This window comes from Ictalurus furcatus, chromosome 5 (genome assembly GCF_023375685.1).
Source record: "Ictalurus furcatus strain D&B chromosome 5, Billie_1.0, whole genome shotgun sequence".
Lineage (NCBI taxonomy): Eukaryota > Metazoa > Chordata > Actinopteri > Siluriformes > Ictaluridae > Ictalurus > Ictalurus furcatus.
In genome coordinates this window covers 5,647,853-5,669,568 of record NC_071259.1, presented here as the reverse complement: position 1 = coordinate 5,669,568, position 21,716 = coordinate 5,647,853, and the positions used below count along the sequence as shown (strand labels likewise).

General features: G+C 40.8%; 1 protein-coding gene across 1 annotated transcript in view; it reads right to left on the bottom strand.

The window, feature by feature from the left end:
• The window catches only part of adgra2 (adhesion G protein-coupled receptor A2), a 70,680-nt gene extending 50,017 nt beyond the window's left edge, over positions 1 to 20,663 (bottom strand). Inside the window, exon 1 of the mRNA XM_053624373.1 lies at positions 17,291 to 20,663. Within this exon, the coding sequence (XP_053480348.1) occupies positions 17,291 to 17,538 (248 nt within the window). The 5' untranslated portion in view covers positions 17,539 to 20,663. The remainder of the gene's footprint in view (positions 1 to 17,290) is intronic.
• Positions 20,664 to 21,716: the final 1,053 nt, after the last annotated feature.

Genomic DNA, 21,716 nt, shown 5'->3' with positions numbered 1-21,716 from the left:
ACCGCTGCTGCTTGACAGCCCGGTCCTAATCAGCCGCCTGGCTAAGACCACATTACACACACACACACCTTACACACACACACACAGTGCTCCACACACTCTCTGTGCCCAGGAACCCACACTCTGTACAGCCAGGCCTGAGTGCTGCTGGGGGGGATGGAGGTCCGGAGAAACACTCTAAAAGCCACTCAAGGAAAAGCAGAAATGAGTGTGTGTGTGTGTGTGTGTGTGTGTGTGTCCTGGGACTTGTTGTCTATGAAAGGGGTCAAACATATGAGTCCGCTCACATACACAGGCACACGCATGTTCGTTCTCTGACACATACAGACACACACACACACTCACGCTCTGTAATTAAATCAAGGTGGATGCTCTATTCTGCCAAAATACATGTAGATGGTTACATCTACATCAGTGTTATAGAGGCTACGGTACAAGCTTGAGCCTTGAGCTGTGTGATATTTGATAGCAATTTGTATCTGACAGTTCAGTTGCGAGACTGAACTAAAAAGAAAAACAAGTCGTTTTATTTCTGTGAGATACAGACCAAGTGCATTGAGTCATTAAAGTCTCATGTGAACTCACTATATTGGCTTTTTCTACATCACTACCTCAGGAAACAGAAAAAAGAAACATGCTAAAAACAACTAGAACTTATTTATTTTTAGGATGATGGCATTAGCTATGAGTTAACATGAAAAGCAAGCTAAATAAATATACCTGCTACGTGGTTACACGCTAGAGAGTTGCTAAAAAAGTTATTATTATTATTATTATTATTATTTTAATCATGCTAATCATTAAGTAGCATACTTTTTAACATGTTAGCTACATCTGCTTTTTTAACATGTAACATGTATTTTTCATAGAATCCAAACTGTGTACATGAGAGTGGTGTGTAACATTAGCGTACCTATCAGAAGCTTGCGAGTCCTGTCAGAATGTAGCTTAATTTACCTCAGCATGTTACCTCAGAATGTTTCCTCAGCATGTTACCTCAGAATGTTACCTCAACATGTTACCTCAGAATGTTTCTTCAGCATGTTACCTCAGAATGTTTCCTCAGCATGTTACCTTAGTATGTTACCTCAGCATGTTACCTCAGAATGTTTCCTCAGCATGTTACCTCAGCATTTTACCTCAGAATGTTTCCTCTGCATGTTACCTCAGAATGTTTCCTCAGCATGTTACCTCAGAATGTTTCCTCAGCATGGTACCTCAGCATGTTACCTCATAATGTTACCTCAGTATGTTTCCTCAGCGTGTTACCTCAGAATGTTTCCTCAGCATGTTACCTCAGAATGTTTCCTCAGCCTGTTAAAAAACCTATTGTTTTTAACTAGCCTTATATTATGTCAGCCTCAACAAAACATTATCCAAATGCCTCTGTATGATGCCACTTTATGATGCCCCTGAATGATACCTCTGTATGATACCTCTGTATAATGCCCCTGTATGATGGCCTTTTATGATACCTTTGTGTGATACCTCTGTATAATGCCCCTATATGATACCTCCATTGATACCCCTCTATAATGCCCCTGTATGATGCACCTATATGATGCCCTTTTATGATACCTCTGTGTGATACCTCTGTATAATGCCCCTGTATGATGCCCTTTTATGATACCTCTGTGTGATGCCTCTATATGATGTCTCTGTATGATATCCCTGTATGATGCCTCTGTATGATGCCCCTATAGGATGCCTCTGTATAATGCCCCTGTATGATGCCTCTGTATAATTCCCCTGTATGATGCCTCTGTATAATGCTCCTGTATAATGCCCCTGTATGATGCCTCTGTATAATGCCCCTGTATGATGCCTCTGTATAATTCCCCTGTATGATGCCTCTGTATAATTCTCCTGTATAATGCCCCTGTATGATGCCTCTGTATAATTCCCCTGTATGATGTCCCTATTTTAAGCCTAATTTAGCTGATGTACAGGGCATGTTACACACACACACACACACACACGCACACAAGGTCTGGCTTGGGCCAAAACCCTTCAGCACAATGAGCACTTAGTGCTTAAATGCATCTTGAGATGTGAATACATGGCTTTGTTAAGGCAGCCTACAGATAGAGAGAGAGAGAGAGAGAGAGAGAGACAGTCGTGTCATTTCTCGTTCTGTTCTGAAGTAAATGCATGTAATCACACAGCAACTGTTTTCTAATTAAGTTATTCAGTAAAATATCAGTTCATCATGAAGAGACGAATATAAATTACAAAACAAAAAGACGTGGGTTTCTCATCACTTCTTTTCATTTCTCTCCTTCCATGCTTTCATGGATTTTGGCCTGCAATTTCCCCCTAATTCAGTTTCCATATTTTTATTACATTAAACCTACATTTTCACCTGGCACACTCCAGTCAAGCACACTGCTGGCCGAATGCAGTTCATATGGATTCCGTTTCTCACCCCATACAAATTCCATGGACATTTTTCCTATCGTCCTTTTTTTCCAGATTCAGATTTATACTTAGATATGTCCAAGTTAGAAGACATATTGTTAAAGGGAACATCTTTCCCTGTTTCTTAATCACTTTGTTTACACTATTTTGTGTTTACTGTCCTCATACTAGAACTACATCATCTGACCTGGGTCGATCCTTAGAGATTTTTGTTGTTTATACAAACGTCAACATTTCACTACATTTGACGCAGCTGTATGTGATTGACGACTTGATTACATTACGATTACGATTTGGACAGAATGCCGTTCGGCTATGGTTGAGCTCAGATTCAAAACATGTTGTTGAGAGCCGGATCGGGCACGGACAGAACATTCTCTGGCTTCTTCTGTGTCGCGGTCGAAATTTTCGGCTCGGTGTACGGCTCTGTATCTGTGAGTGCCTGCAAAGAAATAACAAAGTGACCATCGATGGCCGGCACACTCAGGAACTCCCATTACATTTTGAAATTATAGGCTGCGTCTGAGCCACGTGTGTACGTGTGTGTGTGTGTGTGTGTGTGTGTGTGTGTGTGTTTACGCCAAACTCTTCTCTACTCTAAAATTAAAATCTGGATTATATGAACGTTATAATTACAGAGAGGAGGACGCAGGCTTATTTTAGACGACTGCGGTTATGAACGCCCTTCCCACACACACACACACACACACACACACACACACACACGCACAATATCACAATATGCATCCACACGTTTTCATTCTGCCTGCAGGAATTGTGTGTGTGTGTGTGGGGGGGGGCGGGGGGGGGGCGCAAGTCTCGCAATAAACCGCAAGTCGTCTCGGTGTGTGTGCAAACACAAATGTGATGCATTTAAAGTTTACATGAACTGTGCAACCACTGCAAAGCTAACAGTTAGCGTTTCAGTGTTTACTCTTAATAATCGGAATGGGAACCAGAGCTCTGATATATTAACTCTAGAAACCAAAGTCATGCCTTCAAAGACTGTTTCTATATGTGTGTGTGTGTGTGACCCAAAGAACTACACAATGTTGACCTGGCCAGCAGAAATTCCCATTGAGAAAACAAAGAGAGAAGGCATGCTATTAATATTGTGCCTGCCGTTGGCATCTAGTCAACTATGATGAGTGAAAACAACGTGTATTTCAAACAGACCGATTTTTTTAAGGTCAGGATTTAACTCTCTGAAGTCCTTGCTTATTATTCACTAACTCACTTTAAGTAAGGCCAGTGAAACTCTTTCCTTATAGTTAATAATAATAACAATCATCATCATCATCATCATCATCATAAGAGTAAAGATCTGCTAACAGGTCCTGGAAAGGATTTTTTCAACCAATCAGACTTCATGTAAAAACCATAATGAACTTTCTTTTACTTTCACACTATCTGTTGTTACCCAGATGAGGACGGGTTCCCTTCTGAGTCTGGTTCCTCTCAAGGTTTCTTCCTCACATGACCTCAGGGAGATTTTCCTCGCCACCATCGTCACCAGTGTGGATAAATTCACACTATTAAAATCTGTATCCTGTGTTTATATGTTTCTGTAAAGCTGCTTTGAGACAATGACCCGTGTTAAAAGCACTCTACAAATAAAAGTGAAATTGAAATTTCAAATCCCAGGAGCTCTTGAAGAACCCTAATGTGTTTCACTGTAAACCATTCAAGTCATTTTGTATCAAATAAAAAAAATGTGTGCTACTATTTAAGAGTTTGAACTACATAAAAATAATAATAATAAAAAAAACAACACCACAATGTTGTTGTAGACAGGACTACACGGTATTGTGATCAATTATGTCAAAAGATACTTGTCTGTTTGTTTTTAATAATTATAAACTGACTGGAAGCAGCTGATTTGATGTGGAAACGTTGTACTTAAAACTGTTAATTTATTTAAAAAAAATACAGTAAAGTTCTCAAAATAAATGTTATTTTTTTTAAAAATGTGTTAAATATCAGCAGTTTTTTTTTTAAATGCAACACTACTATATACTATACATCATGATCTACACTGCAAAGTTTATTGTACAAGTAGCTTCAAGAAACTTGATGTGATATTGTTATATTGCCCACACTTAGTTGAAACAGTTGATAAACACACCATAAATCCTCAGATCAGACCTACTCAAGGCTCAGATCCAACCTACATCTCATAACTACATACCTTTCCGATTAGTCTGAGTGTATTCAGTAGTTTGTAGTAGTTCGTTACTGTACTAAATCATACACTCGAAGACGTGTGCAACTGTCCAGAACGACATACAGAAGTTTAGACGATGGAAAAATCTGTGTAGCATCAACAGTATAGAATAAAGCACTTTAGGAAGTGCTGTTAGAGGTGGTGTGATGCAGCCTGATGGTAAATAGAGTCAATCAGTAAGTTTACATGGACAACAATAATCCGATATTAACCCGATTAAGACGATACTCTGATTAAGAAACTAGCATGTAAACAGCGATTATTGATGACCTTAATCCGACTAAAGTCATACTCGAAGTAAACACAAATCGAATTAAGACATGTGGAGCATTCCTATTTTAGGCGCATTATCGATGTGCATTACAGACGTGTACACACCTTAATCACACTATTAACGCCGTGTGGGAGTTTTCACCGCATTGTGCGACAGGACACGATCACACACGGCAGCGCTCAACCGTTTGATGGCAAACAACAGAGCGTCTGAAACCACGTACTTACCTGCTATATAGTAGGAGAAATACATGTATCTCGGCTACTATATAGTAGGCAAGTACACGGTTTGGGATGCAGCCCAGGACTTCAAGCAGTCGTCTATTTGCAAGTACAGCATGACAAATAATTAACTACACTTGAAGCTTTCGTAAAATTAATCACCCAAAACTGTATACGGTACCATAACGAAGACGAACTGTATGACTATACATGAAATTCTGGAGGGAACGTCGGACGGCGTGGCGTGGGGACGTAATGATGTGTGCCGTTAATCGATCTACGTTCTATAACATGTAAAACCTGAACATGAAAGGAGTATTCTAAAACAACTCATGTAAACACCTTAATCAGAATATTGTCTTATTCAGAATAACGTCCATGATTAGATTACTGCTGTCCATGTAAACATAGTCACTGTTACAAAATTGATTATATTTCCATAACAGCATGTCCCTCTAATACTACAGCATATTTTCCAGCAATTCAGAGGTTTTTTCCATCCATTTAAAGTTTATTTCATGTTATAGAACCTCCACAAGTTAGTTCTGGTCATGACTTCACGATATAAAACAGTAAAAACAGTTGTTCCTTCACCAGCCTCTCTTCTTTTCACTCTCTTGAAGTTAATAAGACAAAAAAAATAAGACGCAGCTTGTCACATTACCGAGAAACCACAAAGTGTAAATTCCTGTCCTGAAGTCTCTCCCATGGCATAAATCCCATGACATAACGGCCATGTCCACATTAATCCGGATAGATCTGAAAACGCTTACATCCCTATACTGCACACGTGTAAAAATATAAGCTTTGGCCTGCGTCATTTCCGTCAGCCGTTTTTTTTTTTTTTAACTTTCCGCCTCTGAAGGGTGTATAACGTGACATTTATCTTTAACAAAGCTATCAAACTGGATAGCAGGCACAACAACTGCAGTACAACATCGTCCGCCATCTTGTTCGTTCTGAATCAAACGGGTCACGTGACTAAAAATACGTCATTGTTTTTGAATATCTCCGTTTTCTCAATCGAGCGTTTTCGAAAAGTTCCGTCTTTGCTGGACGAAAACGCTGTCTCGGTGTGCACGGAAGGCCAAAACATAGCGGAAAAAGATGAACGTGGACGTAGCCAAAGTTACAGCTCTGACTGTTACAAAGCGCTGACGCTGGAGACTCCTTCCGTAAACGTTAAATCAGCATCATCTTACAGAAAACATCGCCGTAGCAACGAAGTTTTTCTTTCTTAAATAACACCACATTTGGAATCCATTTAATATTAGTCTTAGATTACGTTTAATGTCTTCCATACCCTTCCCTGTGAAAGAGTTGTTACTATAGCAACGATCAGGTATTAGAATATTAACCCATTATTTGCTTTGCAACCAGAATTACTGTCAGAGGTGATGTTATAGAAAACTAATCAACACATTTTGACTAATCAGAATCGAGATTTCAACAGAGCTGTGGTATAAAATAATATTCAATATCCAGAACTTCACGCACCTGGAAAGCAGGGGATCAAAAAAAAATATATAAATTCAACACACACACACACACACACACACATATATACACATATATGTATGTATGTATGTGTATATGTGTATATATATATATATATATATATATATATATATATATATATATATATATATATATATATATATATAAAACGAATAAACTGGAAACTATTATTAAGTATTTAGTTATAAGACTTTTTAAATCAGAAATAATAACAGAAGTGCATAAGCCTATGGAAAAGTCAGACTCAACACTATGGATGTAATGAAGTGATTATAAGCACACATAAATCTTAGAGTGGAAAACGCAATTAATCTACGATATAAGAACCAGATAAGGGTAAGATGGAGTAAAACTGAAATGGAATAAGATGCTCAGGGGTGGAGAAAGAATGAAAAAGAAAGGGATTGGCATTTTTTGGAGTCAGATAAGACGAGTGCAGTGAAAGGAAAAACTATCCAAACACAGATTCCTGCTGTGCTCTGGGAAGAGCATGAGAACATATCAATCTCTCTCTCTCACTCGCTCTCTCACTATCTTTCCTTTCTCTTACTCTCTCTCTCTCTCTCTCTAACATGTCCTCTCTTTCTCTCAAACATCCATCTCTTCAGCTATACAAATAAACCCTGCTTTCATATCGCTTTAGTAACTCCGCAGAGAATCCTGAATTTTACCTTGACCCGAATGTCAGAGGTCAAAGGTCGATGCGTGTGTGGCAGCAACAGGTGTGATGAGAGTCAGATATCACATGTTGCGTTGGGTTTTTTTGGGATTTACAGCTACTCCCTTACACACACATATACACATGCATACACATGCACACACAAACACATGAACACACAAACACACAAACACACACACAAAACTTGTTGCTTTTTCCCCACAAAAGTAAATACACCATCTCCGGGAACAGCAGCACTCCAAGGACGCCCTTCCACACAATTCCCAGGATATTTGTCAGAAAGGCTTCTCAAAACACACACACACACACATGCGCGCACACACACATGCGCGCACACACACACTTGTTTCATACTGAAACTGTACTGACTGTACTCAACGACACAAAAAGCAATTTGTTTCACACACCAACCTGGACCAACTGACACACACACATGTGCGCACACACACACACACACACACAAACAGCCATTTGTTGCAGCCATACAGCAGCTGTCTGAGGGAGTATGAATTCACACACTCACATTCTTCACACACCCCATGCCCACTGCCAAGGACAGTACAGTGTGTGTGTGTGTGTGTGTGTGTGTGTGTGTGAGAATAAAATTATTATATCTAGATAGCTAACTGCTCCTTAAAACAGCATAACAATAAAGTTGAACTAAAAAAACAAACAGGAAAACACCTGAAGACATACAGAGTTCAATTCATGCTAAATGTTCAGGGCGGATTTCCTGAAAGCACTCTACATCCGACTGTACGTCCTCGTTAGATGGTAGCGCGAGCATCACAACAAACACTCTCTCTAGCAATTAAAGATCTTACATTTTACTATGATTTGGAGAAACTGGGCCCTGATCTCTAACAATACGCATCACACATAGCAATAGCAAACTTTCAAACTTTCAGTCAAATCTATCGAACTGGTTCATCTTCTAATGGACTTGCTTGATATAACAACTCTATCGTCCCTACACGATGTATTCCACTGCCACGACGTCCAATGATGTTTAAGCTCCATCCATCCATCCATTTAACATACAGCTTATCCTACACAGAGTCATGGGAACTCTGGAGCCTATCCCAGGGAGCTCAGGGCACAAGGCGGGAGACACCCTGGATGGCGTGCCAACCCATCGCAGGGCACAATCTCACACACACTCACACATCAGACGGACAATCTGGAAATGACAATCAGTCTACAGTGCATGTCTGTGGACTAGGGGAGGAAACCCGCAAAGCACGGGGAGAGCATGCAAACTCCACACACACAGGGCAGAGGCAGGATTCGAACCCCCAACCCCATAGGTGCGAGGCAAAAGTGCTAACCACTAAGCCACCGTGCCCTCTTGTTGTTTAAGCTGGTTTTATCACCGGACCTGTCACACTTTACTCATTTTATGTAGCAGCTCCTGAGTTTAATATCAGAGTGTGCTAGTTTTAGTCCGGGATTAAAATGAAATCAAATCAGTCAGTATGTTCAACTTCGCTAAAATTAGACAAGAATATATTTCACATCAGTTCACTATATTTATACAGGATAAATATAAAAAGTTTTCACCAAAAGAAAAATTGTAAAAAAAAATAAAAAATTTAAAAATGTAAAAAAAAAAAAAAAAAAACATCACTTTCGCTTTTTGGCAATAAGGAAAAAAAATTGGTTAAAAAATAAATTAAAATAAAAATAAAAATAGAAGATGGCGGAAAATGCTGCAGCAAAGTGTCAAATGTAACGCTTTACACATAATTTGAATAGTGATCATTTAAAAGTAATTAAATGTGCTGATTTTATACTGACGATTTAATGATGTGTCCGAGTTCGAATGTTTATGTTCGATGGTATTTTTGTTAGTACTATCCTCTAAAGTGTTATTTAAAGGAGTTCTAGGGGTCAAAGGTGAACCTAGCATTTCAGTCCCACGCAGACACGCACTTTATTATCTGTTACATGTTTTCTCACTCCTTCGCAATTTATCTTCTTGTCTGCCACCTCCCCTGCCTGTCCTCCCCCTCGCCAGTCCCCATGCAGGCGTGCGTAATTAGCTCTAAACACAGAGGCCCTCTGGTCCACATCTGGAAGAGGTTTGGGCATGGCAGTTTCCTACCAGCACGGCTAAATATTTAGATTTAGCCTCGTTGTGTATGGCTGAACTCAGGAGGAAGAGGGGGAGATGGGAAGAACTAAAAGGAAGAGTGAGAGTATGCATGAAAGACAGAATGACTGAAACTAGTCGGGGTTTTTTGTTGTTTTTTTTTGTCCCAATGACGCCAGACGTATTGCTTGAGAATGCAGGTTTGGTGTTTATTGGAAGTTTGAGCTGTGATGGAAAACTTTGGGCTGCTGTGAAAGCTGAAACTCCAGACACATTTAAAGAAAAAAAACAACACACACACACACACACACACACACACACAAACACACACACAAACACACACACAAACACACACACAAACACACACTGTCTAAAATTCATCCAGAGGTGAGGATGCAAGGCCACAGTATTTAGTGTTTTTGACAAAACCGCAAACTACAACCTGAATCCAAGTAAACGGAGCCCATAACAGTCAGACATACAGAACTCCGGCGCAGGCTCTGTGAGTTGAGAGGGAATGAGAAGAAATGGGAGGGGAAGGATTTGGGGAAGGACAGATTAACCTCTTCTTAAACGCACACTAGCAGATGACAGAGAACCACTGATTAACTTAATTCATACTTACATTCATAGCAACGCACCAAAACCACTTTTTTACACATAATCCACAAGACACAATAATAACAGAATGTACCCAAATGAACCAGTTCAAAAGTTTACATACGCTTGATTCTTAATACTGTGTTGTTTCCTGGATGATCAACGACTGTTTTTATGTTTTGTGATAGTTCTTCATAGTCACTTGTCTGTCCTGAGCAGTTAAACTGCCCACTGTTCTTCAGAAAAATCCTCCAGGTCCTGCACATTCTTTGCTTTTCCAGCATCTTCTGCATATTTGAGCCCTTTCCGACAGCAGCTATATGATGTTCAGATCCATCTTTTCACACTGAGGACAACTGAGAGACTCGTACACGACTATTACAAAAGGTGAAAACATTCACTGATGCTCAAGAAAGCAACACGATACATTAAGAGATGGGGGGGTGTAAACTTTTGAACAGGATGATCGGTGTAAATTATTATTATTATTTTGTTTAAAGATCTTTTTTTTCATTTAGTACTGCCCTTCAGAAGCTACATAAGATATTTACATGTTTCCCACAAGACAAAATAATAACAATTTACACCCGATCATCATGTTTAAAAGTTTACACCCCCCGGGCCCCTGGCCCTCAAAATTTCGCATTGATTATGGAATACTACTATTGACCTATAAAGGACTGAACGCTCTCACGCCACAGTACCTGAGCGAACTTTTGGTCTTTTATGATCCGCCACGCGTACTTCGATCAAAAGGTGCAGGCTATTTGTTGGTACCTTGAATAGAGAACGCTACAGCAGGGGGAAGAGCTTTCTCTTATAAAGCCCCACAGTTATGGAACAGCTTTCCAATTAGTGTTCGGGACTCAGACACAGTCTCAGTGTTTAAGTCCAGGCTGAAAACATATTTGTTTAGTCAAGATTTTTGTGAATAATTTTTCTTTAGGTAAAGGAGCAGATCTAGAGGGCTCACAGGCATTGAGTGTTGTGGTGAACTGGGATGTTTGATGCTGTCGCCCCCACGTTCATGCGTTCACCCAGGTTTGTTGATGGTGGGGTGGCTGGCTGCCTTATGTCCCAGGGAGCCCTCATGTCTGTGTTCCGTTCTGGCTCTCCCTTTTAGTTATGCTGTCTTGCCGGAGTTCCTGCTTACACTCACGTAAAGTACATTGTCCTTAACCATTACGGGACAATAACCATATCTAATAATCTCTCCCTCTCTTTCCCTCTCTCTTTCTGTCAGGCTACACATGATACTCCTGAGATACTTCTGAGAGACCCTGACCCCTTCTGCTCTCTGGACCTGCCCGATCCATCCTGATGCCCTACTTCTGGTTGGAGTTCTCATCAGTTGGAAGTTACATGCTGCTGCTGAGGATGGCCCCACATGGTGGAAGTCACTGGGATTTCTGAGGATGGTACCTCTTAAAAACCATAAGATGGCTATGGACCTCAATTCATATGAACATCATGTGTTACGATGGTCAGGACTATGATCACCATTATAGCCTCAGCACTGCAAATACCACAAACAGTTTTGCACTCAAGCCTCCATCAGTGAACAGTGGAGACATTCAACAAAACAGACTTCATGTAAAAACTGTAATGAAATTTCCTGGTTACACAACTTCACTATTTGACCGTGTAGTATTAGCACAGTTATAGAAGGGATTTATTTATAATGATACTATCCGTTGTTACCCAGGTGAGGATGGGTTCCCTTTTGAGTCTGGTTTCGCTCAACGTTTCTTCCTCACCTCGTCTCAGGGAGTTTTCTCCTCGCCACCGTCACCTCCGGCTTGCTCATTAGAGACAAATTCATACATTTCAAATTTATTTCCTCCTAATTCAGGCAATTTTACTGGGGTTATCTCATACAGTGTAGCAAGTAATAATCTGGAAAAACCTTTGTAATATCACAGTCTAAAACTGGATTTAAGGAGAAGCAAATTAGTAAATGAATCACATGTAAATGAATCATACGTAAATGAATCACATGAAAATGTATCACTTGAATATGAATCACATGAAAATGAATCACATGTAAAGGAATCATACGTAAATGAATCACATGAAAATGTATCACTTGAATATGAATCACATGAAAATGAATCACATGTAAAGGAATCATGCGTAAATGAATCACATGAAAATGTATCACTTGAATATGAATCTCATGAATATGAATCTCATGAAAATGAATCACATGTAAATGAATCATACGTAAATGAATCACATGTAAAGGAATCACATGTAAATGAACCATATGAAAATGAATAAATAAATTAAAGACAAATTTATTTCCTGAATATATATATATTTCTGTAAATCTGCTTTGTGACAATGTCCATTGTTAAAAGTGCTATACAAATAAAACTGAATTGAACTGAAATCATGGAATAAATGATATTGGTGGGTTAGATCTGAAAATGTCAAATCCAATCCAATAACTCGTAAGAAAACCACTGTCATCACCTTTTCCTGGATCTTAGTACAACAATAAAATACATTTTAAATATGGGTAGCTCAGTGATGTGTATAAACCAAACAGCAAACTGTGTATGCTACCGATCGGATATTAAAAGCATATATAGGCCACGCCCACAGACAATAACAGTAGCAGCTGCTACTTGTCCATGAGAGAAAAAACCCAGAGAGAAACTTGCTAGCGTGAACTACTGTGACATATCAACATGCTTTCTTTGGCGTCCTCATGAAACCACTGAAGAACCACTATATTGTCATTTTTCTTTATTATAATTTTGACCAAAGAAATTGATTTTGAATCATATGTTAATAATGACTGCGTTCATTATGTTTACTTGCACTGTTTGTTGACCAGGATACCCTTTTGGTCTTAATAGGACTCAGTGTAAAAGATGTACTTAAATGGATAAACAGTACAGAAAAACACGTCCAATGTGACCCTGATTCCAAATAGTGTTACATTCATTCATACCTTCTTTCATAGGCCAGACCTATAAGCAGAGAAAGTCCTTTGCCTAATCCTTACTCGGAGCTTGATCTTGTTATCTAACTTGTATCACGTGAGGAATGCCAGATGTTGGCTTGGTGACCTACAGCTGCTCAGAGAGATAACCCTCAGGCCTAAACTACCGACCCCAAATCTCGAAGCCCCAAACCTCCTGTCCTGAAAAACTTTGACCCTACAACACAGTCCATGTGGAAACACTTAACCTCAGTCGGCTGGGAGTTAAATATGCAGGAACATTCTGGACAGTACTACATTAAACGGTCGCCTGTTGACCTGCTCCTGTGTACACGCCGTGTGTGAAGAGGAGTCGGATGAATTTTATGGGTGTGTCCCAAATGTTAACGCTTGATAGAAGAGTACTGTATATCCTAAATAATGTAAAAGAATACAAAGTTTGGATCGAAGTACATAGATAGTATGTGTTACGCAACTCTTTCTCGGCTTCCTTTTCCTTTATTAGGGGTACGTGACTGATGCTAGAAACAGTGCAGACCACGGTTTGGTAAAACAAAGCTGTCACCGTGAGTCACACCAAATCCCATATTAAATCGAATGTTCAAAACAAAATGCCATCATTTGTACATCAATTCATACTATTGTTTTATTCTGATCTTACAGTGACGCAGTGTAGGCTAGTTAGTTAGATGCTACAGCATAGTAATCTTCAGTAGTGTCTGATAATGTTCCCATTGAGTCCAATGGAAAACCTGGAAAATGTCCACTTGATTGGCTGCTTTGTTACTAAATATAATGGCAAATAAATAGTCAATCAGAGCTTGAAGGTCCTCCATTGTTGGCACTTTTGCTAGTGTTTACACGTAACTCAAGCGTTACATGGACAATTATGATACCACCGCACAACCTCCAGAGAACCCCTTCTACTTTCATAGGTACCACTGTGCAAAGGTAACCTGGCACAGGAACTCCACCAGGGTATGAATAGTTATACGTGTAGTACCTGTACTAATTGTATTGTTAAATGGAAAATTGCTGTAAACTTATATACCGACACTAAATTTACAATGTTACCATTTACTTCCTGGTTAAAAAGTTCATGCTAGACTGGTGATTGACCTAGATTGCTAAATGGGTGTGTTACGCCATTGTCTGCATTATCGTCCCACAAGTCCAACTCCCAACTGCCCCAGTAGCCTGACCTCATCTACTGACATTCCAGTCCAGCTGACAAGAAAGAACACAGCATGGAGGAGAGAGAGAGAGAGAGAGAGAGAGAGAGAAATGATGTACGAAGCTGCACCTGGGACAGTGTCTAGAAACGCCTGAGGAATGTCAGGAAAAACAGAAACATCAACAGCACGCCAAACATTCCACATCTGGAGCAGAACCTCAGCACGTCACTAAATCTAGAAGGACAAGAGTGTGAAAAACTCTTGGCTTGATGTGTCAGATACGAAACAAGTTAAATGTGTTCTCATTATCTTCATATCCGTTTCCATTTACTCTATCTAACGCCGTATTCCAAAGCACTACACGGCATGTTATATGGCAATTTCGGAAAATGCTCTCCTTTCTCTCGGTGGGGAGCTTCGAAAGCTGGAAGTGTTTACCTCTAACCCACGCAAGCCCCATAAATGTGTCACAGTGTGCTTTGCACATGTTCAGAAAACAAATAAATGGCATTAAGAGGCATCGCTGCCTGCACCCATGTCGCCTCCAAACTCCTTCCATCGTACGTCACCTGGACTTGTTCTGTCCCCCTTTTTCCTTCATTTTGAATCCACTTCCTCTACGATTCGGCGGACCAATGTGTTGAGCAGATGTGAGTGGTTATTAAGCAGAACCACTACGCTCCATAAACGCTCTGCCCTCAGCCTCCTCCTCTGGGGAACCAATCTATTTGCTTCTCTCTTCTCTGCCTGCGCTGCTTTTTTGCCATTTTTCCAATGTTTTCCTTTTTACGACGCTCATGTGAAAGCGAGCGCCACTCCCGCCGCAGAGGGGAGCACTGGGGTATTGTGGGAAGATGGAGGGAGGACGACAGGAAGGCATGGGGATGGGGGTAGGGGGTGGGTTTTGTTTTTTTTATAAAGGTATAGGATGTTAATGTCAAACACATGAACAATGCCAGTTTGTAAGGTTTTTTTTGTTGTTTTTTTTAACGCATACATTTTCTGGCCCAGTGGAGATGCGGTTTCCATAACCAGAACGGAACTGAAGTGGTTTTGCACAGATTTTCGTGACATGCTGAAATAACAAAAAAACAGACAAAAATATGCAAACGGCAAAATCCGAACCAAATCAAATATTTTGACTCCTGAACAGGCTTCCTTCCTCCCTCCCGGACTGGAATTAAGTGCATGTTTTGCCCATTAATGATAGTGTGTAAATAGAGAAATGGTCCGAGCTTCAACCATAACCCATAAATGCTTGTATTTACCTAAGACTGAAACAAAAGAAAATCACATATCAGGCCAGTGCGTCTGGTCAGCCTTCCTTCCTGAAAAGAGGGCACTGGAGATAGGCCTGTTAAAAACAGAATGCAGCATCATAGCAATGGGAAAGGAAGCAACCAGGCAGCCATTAGCATAGACGAGAGAGAGAGAGACCAAGAGAGTAAGAGTAAGAGAGAGAGAGAGAGAGCAGAAATGTGTTTCTGTTTAGCCTCGTTCAGTATAGCCAAGTCAGCTGAAGACTGGAGAGGGGGCAGAATGTGTGTGCGTGTGTGTGTGAAGGGGGTGGGTTTTTAGGGTGTGGGAGGGGTGCTGACCAGGGGCACATTTCCTTTCTCTCCACACTGGAACACAGATGGAAAATGACAGAGCTGTGATACAGAGACTTCATTCTCCGCTCCAAAGCGCTGCAGTTCACAGCCTGAAATACATTCCCCAATCAAACCCAACCTGAAAGCCCCATTCTATATCCTCTTCCAATGAGGGAAGCCAAGACAGGGGCTAAATCCTTCAACAAGAACCATGGTATTGTGTTGACATGCTGTTCAACACATGTCCACAGGCTAGAATCCAAGATATAAAAACCCTTCAGGCTCTAGTTGCTCAGACAGGGACACTGACTATTAGGTAGATAGTATCAAAGCAGCAAATCATGTAAGCAAGGCGTGTTCTTAAAATCTGTAGATATATCTGATACCCGCTTGCCAAAGCAGGTCATCCACACTGTTATTTTGGTGATACAGTCGTCCATAAACTTCACAGCGAGTAATGTAATGTATTATATCATTGCATCAAATGCTGATGTACTTGCCAATAAAATAACATGTGATACAGGCCATTATTAATAGAATCCCATTATTGGTAGTATTGGTGGCTTGATTGTGGCGATGTGGATCTTTGGTAGTTGTAGGGTTGTGAGTTGTTGTTGGTGGTGTAGGGATTATCGTTGGTGATTGAAGAGTTGGTGGTGGTAGTGGTTATGGATTTTGTAGGTATCTTTAGCGGCTGTAGAGTTGTTGTCAGTGGTGGTGATGATGGTATATTTGGTTGTTGTATTGTTATTGGTGGTGATGCTGGTATTGTTGGTATCTATGATAGTTATAGAGTTCTTAGTGGTATTTGTAATATTGTTGGTGGTTGTAGAGTTGTTGTGGGTGGTGGTAATGTTGGTATATTTGGTTGTTGTAGAGTTGACGTTGGTGGTGTGGTTGGTATTGTTGGTATCTCTGACAGTTAGAGTTCTTGGTGGTGTTGGTAATATTGATGGTATCGTTAGTGGCTGTAGAGTTGTTGTGGGTGGTGGTAATGTTGGTATATTTGGTTGTTGTAGAGTTGACGTTGGTGGTGCGGTTGGTATTGTTGGTATCTCTGACAGTTATAGAGTTCCTGGTGGTGTTGGAATTATTGGAATCTTTGGTGGTTGTAGAGTTGTTGTTGGTGGTGGTAAAGTTGAAAGAAGTGTTGTTTTGGGTGGTGGTGGAAGTGCTGTCAGTATTCAAAGTGGTGCTATTGGTAGTGCTTGTAGTAGCAGTGGAAGCGGTGGTGATTTGGGTGATGGTGATGTATATTTGCAAGGGTTTTAAAAGATGACTGAGGACGAAAATCTCACATTAAGGATGAGAAGCGTTACACCACAGTATCGTTGCTAATGTTTAATAAAACACTGGTATGAATTTCGATTTTTAAAAACTGCAGTACTGACAAATCCCTACACAAGTGCGCGCGCGCGCACCCACACGTCATTTCACGAGCACAGCAACCCATCCTCTCAAACTTCATGACAGTATTTACCTCAGACACGAGTATTGGAACGATTAATTCTGAAAGATCAGACAGCGTAATCAAAACAGTTACTCACAAAGAAATGGTCCGGTTGGGCATCAGGCTAGCTTCCGGCGTGTCCGTCAGCTCCTTGCCGGCGCAGTTCACTCGTTTGCGCGCGCCCGCCTGCGCCGTGTGGCCCTTGACGCGCTCGTCCGTGCAGCTGCAGCCGCTGGAGAGAAGCTCGCGACAGGCTCGCGCAAATCCCAGCAGCAACAGCAGCAGCAGGAGGAGCACGAGCAGTGGCCGGCCGCGGAACGAGGCGCGCGCGCTGCGTCGCAACATCGTCGGTCCCTTTTCGGTGACACGAAGTCAGCCCATGTCATCAGCGCGAACCTTTTCACGTGAAATCACTTCAAATACAGCAAGTCGGCAAGTCCGATCAGAGGATTAAAGCGCTGCTGCACTGCTCAAACGTTTGCGCTTGCTGCTTATCCTCTGCAATGATTTGACACTTGCGCGCGCCTCAGCTTGAACGGCCGCGTCTCTCCATCACTGAGTGAGAAAATCCTTCGTGCGTCCGAGTGCGTGCAGCTAAGTGCGCGAGTCATGAAAACGCAGCGCGATTATCCGTCATGTCCAAGCGCAAAATATCTTCCACAAGATGTTCTGCATCCGCTGTGAGGCACGAGATCAAGCTGGAGGAAAGAAAAAAGTGCTACTCCGGCGCGCGCGAGTCCAAGTCAAAAGTGATGACAAGACTTAAAAAGTTCCTCCGGGTTTGAAAGCAGCCACGAGTCCTGATTTCGCAGAACTTGGTCCCGCATTTGTTTGGTTAATTCACAAAAAAAAATAAAAATAAATCGCGCTTGCTAAGTCCCGTAAGTGCGCGTGCAGCCTGAGTTTCCCTCCAGCCTCCGCTCGCGCACTGTCCGTGCAATCTTCATAGCGTGTAGCTCTTGAGTAACGGTACTCCGGGTCGATCTTAACTCCCCTTAATACCCCTGTAGCGCTTTTCCTCCGCCACCCTGTCGCAGCTCACTTACTGCCCTGAGCGCGCGCGCGCGCCCCCTTTCCCCTTCCCCTTTCCCTTTCCCTTTCCTCCACGCACGCGCGACCCGCCGCAGGGTCCTAGTGCACAGGAGCGACTTTGGAAAGAGTTTCAGACTCCGTGAACACTATGGCTGCGTCCTCAATCGCACACTTCTCCCCTAAACAGTAAGGAAGGATTACTGGACTATAGTGTTACACCAAATAAATAGGGCGTGTCTTCTGTGGCTGTCATTGAAATTTGGATATTCATCAAAACACCGCTCACACTTTAGGCTTTAGTTCCCCAAATGTACCAAAAATGTACATATACCCTCAAAAAGCACAACAGTGGGGCAATTACACGTGCCTTAAATGACTTTAAATGCTGCTCTATATCCTCTATTAAATTATTAAAGTTACTAAAGACGTACTATAAGAAAGAAAGAAAGAAAGAAATAAGAAAAGGACGAAAACCAGCAAGAAAACAAGAAGGAAAGCATGGAACCAAACAAGAATGAAGGTGGAAGGAAGAAAAACAAACAAGAAAACAAGAAGGAAAGCATTAGGTGTAATCCAGAAAGAAAAAAAATCAAGCAAGAAAACAAACAAGAAAACAAGAAGGAAAGCATGGGTGTAAGCAAGAAAGAAAACAAGAAAAAAAAAAAAGCAAATAAGGAAGAAAACAAACAAGAAGGAAGGAAGGAAGGAAAGGAGAGAAAATAAAAACAAGAAAACAAGAAGGAAAGCATGGATCTAAACAAGAAGGAAGGAAACAAGCAAGCAAGAATAAAGAAAGAAAGAACCAAGCAAAGAAGAAGAATACAAGAAGGAAGGAAGGAAGGAAGAGAAAAGAAAACAAGCAAGAAAGAAAATAAACAAGTAAGAAAACAAGAAGCAAAGCATGGGTGTAAGCAAGAAAGAAAGGAAGAAAAACAAGAAAACAAGAAGGAAAGCATGGAACCAAACAAGAAGGAAGGAAGGAAGAGAAAAGAAATGAACGCAAGCAAGCAAGAAAGAAAAAGAAAAATAAACAAAGGAAGAAAACAAGAAGGAAAACATGTATGTAAGCAAGCAAGAAAGAAAGAAAACAGTGATGGGCTTGTCATGGCGCTTCCTGTTCTAACAGTTGATTTGTCAGAGCTACCAGAGAAGAGAAAACACTGCAGTGATTTTGAGCATTATATCGAGTCAAATCCTCACATAACTATGTTTAACATTGTAATGTTTGTTTCATGTTTAACCCCAGACATGTTTTCTACATCATCATCAGTGTCATGAAGAAAACCTCATCATGCAGAAAACATATCTGGGGTTAAACATGAAACAAACTACAAGCACAAAAGAGTGTGCAAAACATGATGTATAGTTTTAAACCCCAGAATTGGAAATTCACTGTCTATACGTGCGCGCACATGCACGTACACACACACACCCCAGCGGCTGTACATTAATAATGCCAGAGGGTCACACTGACTAAATCCTGCAGTGTAGATGTGTGCACTGGTCTCGCTCAGCGGGACTGTTTTAGCAGTTTCTAATGACCTTATAATAATACTCACTAGCCCCCACCCCCAACAAAACTGCTCTCAATTGCACGAACTTAGCTACTCAGTTTAGATCGTAATGTTCGTCTCAGGATTCAGGCACTATGACCCAGCTGGACATCTGCTAGTTGTTCACAGCACCTTGCTGGATCCTCGCGTGCGACCGAACCATCCAATACTGAATTAATGCTTGGCTCCAGTGTGTACAATGCACATGGAGTGTGAGAACAAGAGGAAATCTAATACATGTAACAAACCGATAAGGAGCGAAGTCAGATACACACAGCTTCCTCACGTGCCTATTTCTCACGGCCTCAAACACAAGCGGATAGAACCGAATGATTTAATTAAGGTGTAGGGTGTGTGTTGGAAGACATGGGACATATGTAAAGATGTCCAGTGCGCTTGTGAATGGTCCAACCCGGATTTCCTAAAGATTTGGACCCTCCAAAAACGTTTGAAAAGCCCAATACAAATAAAATCGAATTATTTAAACAAGCAAACATACGAATATACACAACACTGTCAATTACAATATCTTTACTAGCAAAAAAAAAAAACTACTATTAATATGATAGTATGATATTACTGCTTATAAATGTTATAAATACCATATAATTATAATTAAGTACACCCAAAACTGTATAATTCCATCGCAAAAACAATAGAAACTATTACCGACATTCTAATGGTTTCCACTACAAATACCATTAAAACCACTAACAAATATAGTAGGTTTTAGGCCATATTCTATTAGGATTTAGTGGTTTGTATCGGTTTCCACTAGACATAAACATTCCACCAGTTGAACCCAATAGAACACATTACCAGTAGAGACCCACAAGGACCATTATAGTTTCCATTAAAACCAATACAATTCCCATTATAACCATTAGAATTTCTGTAATGGTTTCTATTGTTTTGTTTTTTTTATATAGCAGGGAGAATATTGGCTCCAGGCGACGTTAGCATCTGCTCCTCTTCTGACAGAAACAGCGCAGCGACATACTGTAACAGCTAGCATGTCTTCTTAGCATATTTGCTGAGAATATTGCTCTTGATTTGAAGTGATGTGGTGTTATATCGTGAGCTAAAATAAACAAAATGGTTCTACCAAAGGAATTACATGAACTATTGAACGCTCCTTTGTGTTGAGAAGCAGTTTAGCTCTAGCCTATTAGCCTAGCGTTCGCACAACTGAAGTAACGCAGCAAGTCACTCTGGGCGCTGAGGGAGTTTGCTAAACACAATAAAGGCACAGAATAGTGACAAAACTCTCTGTATTTGTTTTTTTGTTTGTTTGTTTGTTTTTTTACACATCGCAAAATCCTGTCATCAGAAAGGAAAACTGTTAGCGTGGCAAAAACAGCTGTATTAGCCTAGCATCACACCACTGAAGTGTACAGTATCTCACAAAAGTGAGTACACCCCTCGCATTTTTGTAAATATTTGATTATATCTTTTCATGTGACAACACTGAAGAAATGACACTTTGCTACAATGTAAAGCAGTGAGTGTACAGCTTGTGTAACAGTGTAAATTTGCTGTCCCCTCAAAATAACTCAACACACAGCCATTAATGTCTAAACCGCTGGCAACAAAAGTAAATACACCCCTGTGAAAATGTCCAAATTGGGCCCAATTAGCCATTTTCCCTCCCCGGTGTCATGTGACTTGTTAGTGTTACAAGGTCTCAGGTGTGACGTGTATGTCACTTCAGTTGTGTGATGCTAGGCTAATACAGCTGTTTTAATACAGCTCAGAGCAAGTCACTCTGAGTTCTGAGGCAGTTGGCTAAACACATAAAAGGCACAGAATCGTGACAAAACTCTTTCTGTATTTGTTTTGCCATGTCCCAGAACCCTGTCATCAGAAAGGAAAAGTGTTAGCTCAGCACAAACGTTCAACGGAAGCCATTTTAGTCTCCACATGCGTGTGGAACCAGAA